The 10,672-nt window shown below is 39.7% G+C and overlaps 1 protein-coding gene across 1 annotated transcript in view; it reads left to right on the forward strand.

Moving 5' to 3' along the window:
• The window catches only part of Ppa2 (pyrophosphatase (inorganic) 2), an 84,774-nt gene extending 77,317 nt beyond the window's left edge, over nucleotides 1–7,457 (forward strand). The window contains exons 11-12 of the mRNA XM_008841274.3: nucleotides 5,868–5,907; nucleotides 7,256–7,457. Coding sequence (XP_008839496.1) covers nucleotides 5,868–5,907; nucleotides 7,256–7,284 — 69 coding nt within the window. The 3' untranslated portion in view covers nucleotides 7,285–7,457. The remainder of the gene's footprint in view (nucleotides 1–5,867; nucleotides 5,908–7,255) is intronic.
• The last annotated feature ends 3,215 nt before the right edge of the window (nucleotides 7,458–10,672 follow it).

Consider the following 10,672-nt stretch of genomic DNA (forward strand, 5'->3'; position numbering starts at 1 on the left):
AGAAGAAGAAAGAGTACATGAAGTTATCAGAAAAAAGTGATGAGGAGATATGGGAGGAGTTGGAGGGGAGAGAGTGGGCATGGACTTGATCAAAACACCTTATATGCATGTATGAAATTCTCAATAAATTATTTAAAAGAATGAAAACAATATGTATATGAAGCAGTAATAAAGATTAGGACAAGAAATTGAGAGGGATTGGGGAACATGGGAGGTGTTGCTGGGGAACTGGGAGGGATGGAAATAATGCAAAGACAATACTCATATATGACATTCTCAAAAATTAAAAATTTGGAAGAAGGAGGAGGAGGAAGGAAGGAAAAGAAAGGAAAGAAAGAAAAAGAAAGAAAGAAAGAAAGAAAGAAAGAAAGAAAGAAAGAAATAGAAAGAAAGGAAAAGTTAATTTGATCTCATTCTCAGTACTTGAGATCTTTGTGACCAATAAGAAGAACTTTACTTCAGAGCAAAAAGTTCAGAGAATTCATAGGGAACTGTACGTGTGTGTGTGTGTGTGTGTGATTTGACTTTCAAATGTTATTAATGGTTTTTTTTGGTCATTTTGAGACAGGGTCTCCCCGTAGCCCCAGCTGTCCTGGAACTCACTATGTAGACCAGGCTGGCCTTGAATTCACAGAGATCTGCCTGCCTCTGCCTCCCAAGTGCTGGGATTAAAGGCGTGCACACCACGCCTGGCTGTTAATATTTTTAAAAGATATCGATATGACTACTGTGGTTTTGCTATTTTAGGACCCTTAATTTTTTAAAATATGTTGAATATGCTGAAAAAAGATGTGCAAACTTCCAAGTAATCTAACAGGGAGACATAGCTGCAAATACAGTTTTACTATACATGCGGACAGTTCCAAGAACTGAATACATATTAGGGCACAAATAAGAATTACAGAAAATTCAAAGGAGTTTCCTATAGCCAACATTCTCTGTGTATGCTATAATACAGTTATTAATTAACTAAATAATTTAAAAATAAATTCATATATTTCAAATTTTAAAAATCTTTATAAAAAAGTTGCATTTGAGAATTATAGTGATGGGGCTGGAGAGATGGCTCAGTTTAAGAACTGGTTTTTCTTGCAGAGGACCCAGATTCAGTTCCCAGCACCCACATGGTATCTCAAAACCATCTGTAACTCCAGTCCCAGGGGATCTGACGCCCTCTTCTGACCTCTGTAGGCATTGCACAACACAGATACACTTACATACATGCAGGCAAATACACATAAAATAAAAGTAACAAAATATTTAAAAATAATAACAATAATAAACATAGTGACATGGGGTGACCCATGCACGTACAAATCTCAGCCCTTGGGAAGCTGAAGTAGGAAGGCTGCAAGTTAGAGGCCAGACTGAGCTACATAAGACCTTATCCCTAAAACTGAAGGTCCAAAAAAGAATCTCTCTCTCTGTCTCTTTCTTTCTCTCTCGCTCGTCAAACTATTTTAAAGTATTTAAACTATTTAAATACTAAGTATTTAAAACTGGGTAACAGCTAATTGGTACACGTCAAAACTTGCGCAGTGTATCAAACGTAGTAGACGTGTACATGGCAGAAGTGAAAGGGAATCGAGCACTTAGCTCAACAATTATTCTGCTTTTTTCCTTTCTTTTTGTGTTAGGAGAAAGAATTTAGGTAAGAGTAGAGCAGATAGTTGAGTAGAGAGCAGAGAATGGCAAAGGGTCAACTAAAATAAAAGCTAAACAACCTTTTTGACTGACTGTAGGCTCGGAGTGTAGCTCAGTGGGAGAGCTCCTGCCTGGCCATGGCAAAGCCCTGGGTTCACTCTCTAGCACTGAAAATGTGAAAAAGAAAAAGAAATCAACGTGAAATGAGTAATCCAGTAAAACTGTGGCAAGAAGGATGGTGCAGAGCAGGAAATAAAACTATCAAAAGCTCAAAAGGAGATGTAACTACAGGCACACCAAATGTTTTTTCAATGTATATTTTTATTGAATTTTTGTGCATTTGATACAATACATCCTAATCATATTTAGACACCTCCCCCACGTGCATCCCCCATAGCCCACCACAGGATTTCATGCTTTCTGTCATATATGTTGAGGCCTATAGAATCAAGTTTTATATACCCAGATGTCCTTCGATGTGAGTTCATCCATTGGAGCCTGGTCACTCCCTTAAAGAAGATTGATTTAAATAGAATGCAGTGAGACTCTTCACAAAACACAAATGAATTGACAAATTCACTTAAAATATAAGTTAATAATGAATATTAAATCATGTATAAATAGAAGAGCCACATAAACATAAAAGTTTTTTTAAAAGATTGCAATTTACCCCATATTAATTGATGAAGTCAACCCATTCTTCTATCAGAAATGAGGCTGGAATGGGTTTTTTTGCTGGATTTGATAGGGTGATTCTTTACTATTGTAAAGGGCCAAAAATAGCATAGGAAGGATTATAAATTAATGCAAAGTATAAACAAAGATACCATAAAAGGTTATAAGATAAGTTGATGATTGCAAGAAGATATTTGTGTGAAAATGACACAAGATTAGCATGAGAATTAATTTTTCAACAAGAAAAAAAAACCTCTGTAGGAAAAAATGGAAAACAATATGACATTAATTCACAAGAGAGGAAACTTAAGTGGCGACTAAACCAGTTGAAAATGTCCTTATCTCAGTAATCAGTGAGAGCAAAATAGGTTGCAAGGTGAGACAGGTGAGGTGGCTCCTGCCTGTGGCCCTTGGACACAAAGTTTTGCTGTGAGTTTCAGGTCAGTCTGGGCTACAGCATGAGACTGTCTCAGCAAGCAAATAAATATGACACAGTCTAGGTTCATAGTTAGCAGGTTGTTTAAAGATCTGATAATATCCAGTGTTTCAGGTCCATGGGGAAAGGGAGACATCCATACCCAGTGATAGGCTGGGTAGTGTGTAAGTGCTCTACTTTGAAGATTATTAAGTAATTCCTACTGAGGTTGAAGATACAGCTCACTATCCAGAGACTGACCTTCTAGATATATGTTATGGAGATACTAATACATATACTTATATAATCAGAAATAAATAGTCATGAAACCATTGCCTATAGGTGAAAAATTAAGTGTTGTTTTTCATGAAATCATTGTTATTTTAAAATTTTAAAAATCATCCTCTTCAGTATGAGAAAGATGTTCCTTAATCACAGCAAAACTCGTTTCAGGGCTTCCCCGTGATATTTGTTTCCTTTAAATAAAGGTTTTGTATGCTCTGATATAGTCAACCAATCAAGAAACCATTCTAAAAATGAAGAAATAAGATTCTTGAAATTATTTTTAAATAATACTATGATAGATGTTTTAAATAGATAGCTTGCCTATTCCTTTTTTCTAATGTTTTTTGGGTTAGTGAGAAATTATTTTTATACACCATCCATTTTCTTTCTCTGAAATGTTTAGCAATGCCAGTAGGAAGCAGATGTTAATTTTAAGCAAGAAATTTAACCAGCAAATTTTCCAAAACTTTTGTAAAATGTCCTATATAGTTTAAAAAGAGCATAATAATATAAGATTAAAGTGGTTACTGTATAGCCTGTTTAGGGAAATAGGACCACCAGATTTCAGTAACAGACCATGTACCTGATTATGGTCCTATAAGCTTATCATACCATGGAAAAATGCCTAGTGATGCTGGTTTAAACAAACCTACCCTTTTTTTTTTTAAGTTTATTTTAAAACATTGTACTGTGCCACATTGGCAACAACCTCACACGTGTCCTGATTGTTACTCTTCTATTTATATTATTTCTCTTTAACTTGATTTGCTCTCTTGTTTTGTTTGTTGTGGCCCCTAATGAAATCAGATCTACTGCTGGTGTTCCCAGTAAGAAGCCACACCAAGTGACTGACCTAGAAATGAGATATAAAGTGGTTAAGGGTTAATTATTGAAAATTAATTATTCAGCATTTCAGGCATGTCCCATTCCATCATAGGAGCATGTCTTGAGTGGCAAGAACAAAGTGATAGGAGCTGTTAAAAGTCCTATTTGGTTGAAGGCAACAACTACCAAAAATTCAAGAATGGCCAGCACTGAATATTGGAGAATGTTCTGAGGACCTAAATGAAAGAACCTAGACCTGACTACATTGTTTTAGTCAGCTCTGAGCAGTTTAAGTAGTTCAAGCATTGTTCTTTACATAATGTGGGAGTGGGTGGTGGGTTTGAGTGCTGATGTGAATGTGGTGGAGTTTGTGAAAACAATGTATAAGCTACTATAGAGGAAAATTACTTGACATAGCAAATCTTAGTAAGGGTGAAACTTCCCTATTCTGGAACCAGATGCCTGAAAGGTCTTCCATCCATAAGGAAGGCAAATTGTGCCAGGTCTCAATGATTTTAAGGGTAGTGTAACAGGCTGCTTAGGAGCAGTGTAGTATGATGCTACATGCTGCAATCTCTGTGAGCAGCTGAGTGAGAGGTCTGCTGTCAGGTCTGCTGTAAGCACACACAGCAGCAGAGGACGCAAGTCCAGGCTGCCCCTCCTAGGATGGCCCTGAGCTGCTGTGCAGCAAAGTTAAAGACTGTTGAGAGGATCACTCAGGTGTTGAGGTTTTGCTTATTGTAGATCATCCTCTTCCATATCCTCCATTTATCAGTGGCCTTCATTGCAGTATCAAAGTGCTGTTGCTGTTTCTAACCAATAGACCAAGAAATTCTAGCAGGTTTTTCTCTCCTCCCCTGCCCCCCCCTTTTTTTTGTTTTTTGTTTTGAAACAGGGTCTCCCTGTAGCCCCAGATGACCTGGAACTCACTATGTAGAACAGGGTGGCCTTGAATTCACAGAAATCTGCCTGCCTCTGCCTCCAGAGTACTGGGATTAAAGGTGTGTACTACCACACCCAGCTTTTTTTTTTTAAGGTCTCTCTTTAAAAAAAAAATATACTTCATTTATTATTTTTATGTGTACAAGTGTATTGCCCGCATGTATGTAAGTGCTCCAGTGTTGTACAGTGCCCCTGGAGCTTGTTGGATTCCCCAGGAACTGGAGTTACGGACTGTTGTGAGATGCCATATGGATGCTGGGAATCAAACCTGGGTCCTCTGCAAAACAGCCAGTTCTCTTAACCACTGAGCCATGTCTCCAGCCCCCAAATTCTAGCAGTTTTTAAAGGCTGCTGTTGAGGATTTTTTTTTCTGGCCACTGCTTTAACTGAAGACCCTAAGACACTGATGGATTTCTAGGAGGGTTATGTCTTTGGCTGCTCAAGAACCTTGCTTGGACTGCAGTAATGTACCAATGAGTTGACAAAAATATTAAACACCTGGTATGGGTAATGACAGCAGTGCAGGCTTCGTAGTTGCTGAGTGCTATTGTTTAAAGAAAATATCTTCACATACAAGGCTCTCAGTGGGCTCCATGGGTTATTGATAGAAAATATTTTTGAGATGCTTTTTTTCATATTTTATTTATTTTATTTTATTATTTATTTATTTATTTTTATTTTATGTGTATGAGTGTATTGCCTGCATGTATGTGAGTTCACCCATGTTGTCCAATGCCATGGAGGTCAGAAGAGGGCTTTGGAGCCCCTTGGAACTGGAGCTAAGGATGGCTCATAGCCTCCATGTGGGTGCTGGGAATTGAATCTGGGTCCTCTGCAAGAGCAGTCAGTGCTCTTAACCACTGAGCCATCTCTCCAGCCCCCAAGATGCTTTCTTTTGACTCTATATCAGCAGTTTATCAGAAAGAAAAAGCAACCTAATAATACCAACGTAGAGTATTTACTTTTTTAATGTTAGAGAACAGCTGTGTGTCAACTTTGTTCTAATGAGAAAAATGTCTGGGTATTTGTTCCAGTATAAATATTAAATTTAACGTATTCTTTTCCTGATCTTGCCTTTTAGGTTCCACTGTCTTTGATGAGTAAAGAAAGTAGTGAAGAAGGTACAGCATATTATGGCTCTTCTTTAAGTATCGTCATCTGTGTGTGATAGTGTACACAGATGCACTTCCAGGAGTTGGTTCTCTCTTTCCACTGTAGACTCAGGGGATAGAACTCAGATCATCAGATGGGAGCAGGCTTCCTCACCCAGAGCCATCTCTCTGGCCCTGTTATGGTTCTTGAGAGCAGAATGCACAAATGTGTTTACTGTAGTGGAAACCAAAACAATAGAATTAGTTTAAAAGTTATATAAATTAAATATTTCAAGAAATGAAAAACACATTAATTTTAGGGTAGATATGATTTAATTACATGGTGATATTTTTGTATTTGTTTGAGTGAAGTAATAAGAGATTCCAGGTAGTTCCGGTAAATTTATGATGATTCCAGAAACCTGAATCTGAAAGATTTTCTTTTATTATCTGTAGTCATTTTAATAAGTCATTCATTTTAACTGAGGTTCTTTAAACCAAAATTTATAATAGGATTAAAACTAAATCCACATTTTAAAATAATCATTATTTGAAGCCATTTTGAGAAACAAAAGTATCTTTCAGTAAAAATTTCACAATGTGGACTGGAGAGATGGTTCACTGGTTAAGAGCACTGGCTGCTCATGCAGAGGACCCAGGTTCGATTCCCAGCACCTACATGGTGGATAACAACCATCTATAACTCCAGTTCCAGGGGATCTGACACCCTCTTTTGACCTCTGAAGGTGCTGCACTACACGATGCACTTACATACATTCAGGCAATATACTCATACACATAAAGTAAAAATAATAAATTACAAAATTCAGAATGTAAGCCTATGTACATAGCATTTGTCCTTCAAACTATGGCAAGGCTTTTGGCCCCTTGTTTCAACTTAATGAATTTGGAGGAAAGCTGAGAACAATTTACTATGTCCAGTCCCAATATGTCTAGGAAGGAGAGCATCCCCAGACATGATTTCATGGAACAAGCCAGGCTGTTATACTGTTCCTTTGCAATACATCTCATGTCTGGTATTTAATGAACAATCAAATTTTATAGTAATAAGTTTTTCTAAGCTTTTTCTACTGTGGCCTGAGTGCTGACTTCTGTGCTGTTCATCAGAGACTCCGATGACCTGCGAGAATGTCAGAACACAAAGTGGAGTGGTTCTATGTTGCTTATGGGTGGCTTGAGCCAAATGAGAACTTGGGACAAGAACTGTGGGGAAGTAGCCAACCTTTAAGTGAAGAATGTAATGAACTAGGAGTGTAGAGGCTGTTTATCTGCCCAGTGCTTCAGACAGATCGGAATGAACTCTGTCTTACCTTTCTTCACCCCTCCCCCATCTGCATTCCCCTCTCTTTGATCGCAGAGCAAGTGTGGCACTTCCTTCACCAGTGACCAGGACACCAGAATCTGCATCAAGATGTGCACCTGTGAGGGACCCCGAGGCTGCTTCTCTCTGTAGTGCTGGAGAGGCAGGTCTGTGAGCATTTACTGACTTCCTGTCAACATCATTGTTTCAAAACTTTTAAAATAAGCAATATGTAAATAAACAGACATTCTGAATTTCTCTCCCCTTTGGACTTTTATTGATAAAGGAAGATTTGGCTTAATTTCATAGCAGAACTAAAAGCATTTTCCCAGTTCTGATTTTTATACCTAAAGGAATACAGTGATTATATTAACTATCGTGTCTAATGGGTTAAATGTCAAAATCACAAGTCTAATAATAAAGTTTTTATTGATACTATTGTTCTGATTTTCATACCTTTTTATTTCTTTCCAAGTCCATTGCTGATGAAGGCTTTATTTAGCCAAGTTTTGTCGCGCCCCCCCCCCCTTTTTTTTTGGTCTTTTTGAGACAGAGTCTCCCTGTAGCCCCAGCTGTCCTGGAATTCACGGTGTAGACCAGGCTGGCCTTGAACTCACAGAGATCCGCCTATCTCTGCCTTCTGAGTGCTGGGATTAAAGGCGTGCACCACCACGCCTGGCTCGCTCTCTCTTTTTTATTTTTTTTGATAAATTAAAAAATATTAAAATTACAAATATCTATTTCGGGGCTGGAGAGATGGCTCAGCGGTTAAGAACACGGACTGTTCTTGCAGAAGACCCAGGTTTGAATCCCAGCACCCACATGGCAGCTAACAACCGTCTAACTCCAGTTCCAGGGAACCCAACAGCCTCTTCTGTCCTCCGCGGGCATTGCATGACACAGGTGCATCTACCTACATGCAGGCAATACACTCATATACATAAAATAAAAATAATAAAATATTTTTTAAGAAGCTGGAGAAATGGCTCAACAGTTAAGAACACTGACTGCTCTTGCAGAGGACCTGGGTTCGATTCTCAGCACCCACATGATGTCTACAAACCGTCCTTAGCTCCAGTTCCAGAGGAATCCGAAGCCCTCTTCTGACCTCCGCGGTATTGCACAACATGGGTGCATGTAGACATACATGTAGACATACATGTAGACAGTATACTCATACACATAAAATAAAAAAGAAAATTAAAAATTTTTTTAATATTTAAAAAAAAATCTATTTCTCAAAATGTCATTAATAGAATTAGAAAGTAACCCATACAATTAGAGACTACATTTATAGCTAAGTGTATATTCTAAATATCTAGAAAAACTCATCAATAACTAGACAGACAATACAATATAAAGATGCATGCATAATGTACAGAATAAGCTATCCAAACAAACAATAAACATGTGACAGGCTCTTTATTAGTCAAGAGGGAACTATAGATTAGAACCACATGAAATAATCCATTATTGGTCTGTGTAGATGTGCTACGTTACTAAGGCTCCTCCCCTGATTTGTTCATGACCCTACCTACTTCCAGTTTTTCATTCCTTCCCCATTTTCCCAGTTTTTCTCTCCATTCCTGTGACAGAACACTCTGACCAATACCAACTTGGGGAGGAAAGAGTTTATTCAGCTTACATATTCTGGGTCACAGTTCATCAGGGAGCCCAAGGTAGGAACTCAGGGCAGGAACCTGGACGCAGGAGCTGGAGCACAGGCCATGGAGGAACGCTGCTTACTGGCTTGCTCCCCTGGCCTCTGTTCAGCCTGCTTTCTTAGGCAACACAGGCCCACCTGCCCAGGGGGGGGCCCACCCACCCTGGGCTGGGCCCTCCCACATCACTCAACAATCAAGTAGGTGCCCCATGGACGTGGCCACAGGCCAGTCCAATGAAGGCAATTCCCCAAATGAGGCTCCCTCAACCCAGGTGTGTCAAGTTGACACTAAAGCCATCCAGCACACCCATAATTTCAGTTCTCTTCTCTATGGTGATGACTACCAATCAACAGAAGAAACCCTGATCTCTCCCCTGGGCCCTGCCTATTAGACATCTCTTTAAATACCTTGGATACCTCTTGTCCAAAACTTAATATTGGGGGCTGGGGATTTAGTTTAGCGGTAGAGCACTTGCCTTACAAGCGCAAGGCCCTAAGCTTGGTCCTCAGCTCTCAGGCTGAAGGGGGTTGGGGAGGTAGGGTGGAAGTGAGGAGTCGGGGTAGGGGAAGAGACAGCAACAAAAAAGACCAAACAAAAAGGCAACCAGAACTTAATGTTGGAATGAAGTTCCCCTCTGTACTCAGGAAGGCCTCTGTTTCTTTGCCACCTGTTCCTTTGCTAACTTGTCTCCCTCCTTCCCCTGGGCTCTGGGAAGAGCCCCATCTCTCATGCAGGCCTCTTGGATCCAGCCTTTTTGTGCTTCCACTCCAGACTGCTCTAGCTCAGCTTCATGCTCCAACCTCTTCTCCAAGTGATTATTGTGCCTCTGGCTTTGCTCCTTCCAGCTCATCCTCCACATTTCCAAATAATGGTTCTCTTAAAGCATTGGTCTTGCCTTCCTGTTTCTCTAAAAATATATTTGTAGCTCCTGTATGCCTGAGGATAAAAACCAGATGTTCTTTTTCTCCAGAAACCCAGTCCTAGCCTGCTGTGCTGCCCACTTTACAGATGTGTGTGCACGTTCCCACTCCCAGGACTATGTGGCTGCCTTTACCAGTTGTGACCATAGCCTTTTCTCACTTTTTTCTTTATTTTAACTTCAAGAACATTGCACTTACTAATACGTTTTATGGTTTGCAAGGTGCTGTTATGACAATACTTTCCATTTACTGAGCACCTGTGTTTAGGAACTTTTAAAAAGCATATGTGCATTCACCTTGTAAGGCAGATGTTTCTCACTTCTGCCTTATTTGAAGCCCCAAGATATTCTCTACCTTGCCCAAGATCACACAGCTAATACATTTCAGAGCCAGAGTTAAACCTAATGACTATCTGGCCCAACATCTTATGGATTTTCCAAACTGTTAAGCATGCTTCTTCTCACACGTGATGAAGGCAAGGCTCATAACATCCTTTGTTTAGAGATCAAGATGGAGACAGTTTAATGGTTAGCCCAAGAATAAATAACAATGTTTGCTTTGTAAATATGTTGTGTGTGCATGTGGTAGTCAGAAGGACAGCCTCAGGTGGCATTCTTCCTCAGGCAATGTCCACTGTGTTCTTTGAGGTGGGATAGGATAGGGATAGGATCTGTCCCTGGGACCTAGGACTCACCGATTTGTCTTAACCAGCTGGCCAAACAGCCCATGGAGCCTCCTGTCTCTGTCTCCCCAGTGCTGAGTTTATAAGCACATGCCACCATGCTGGACTTTTTACTTGGGTGCTGGGGATGGAACTCTGGTTCTCAAGCTTATACAGCACTGTATCAAATGAAACGTCCCCAGCCTGCTCAATGTTTCTTGAAATGTCT

Source organism: Nannospalax galili, unplaced genomic scaffold (genome assembly GCF_000622305.1).
Source record: "Nannospalax galili isolate Female #2095 unplaced genomic scaffold, S.galili_v1.0 scaffold41, whole genome shotgun sequence".
NCBI classification, from domain to species: Eukaryota; Metazoa; Chordata; class Mammalia; order Rodentia; family Spalacidae; genus Nannospalax; species Nannospalax galili.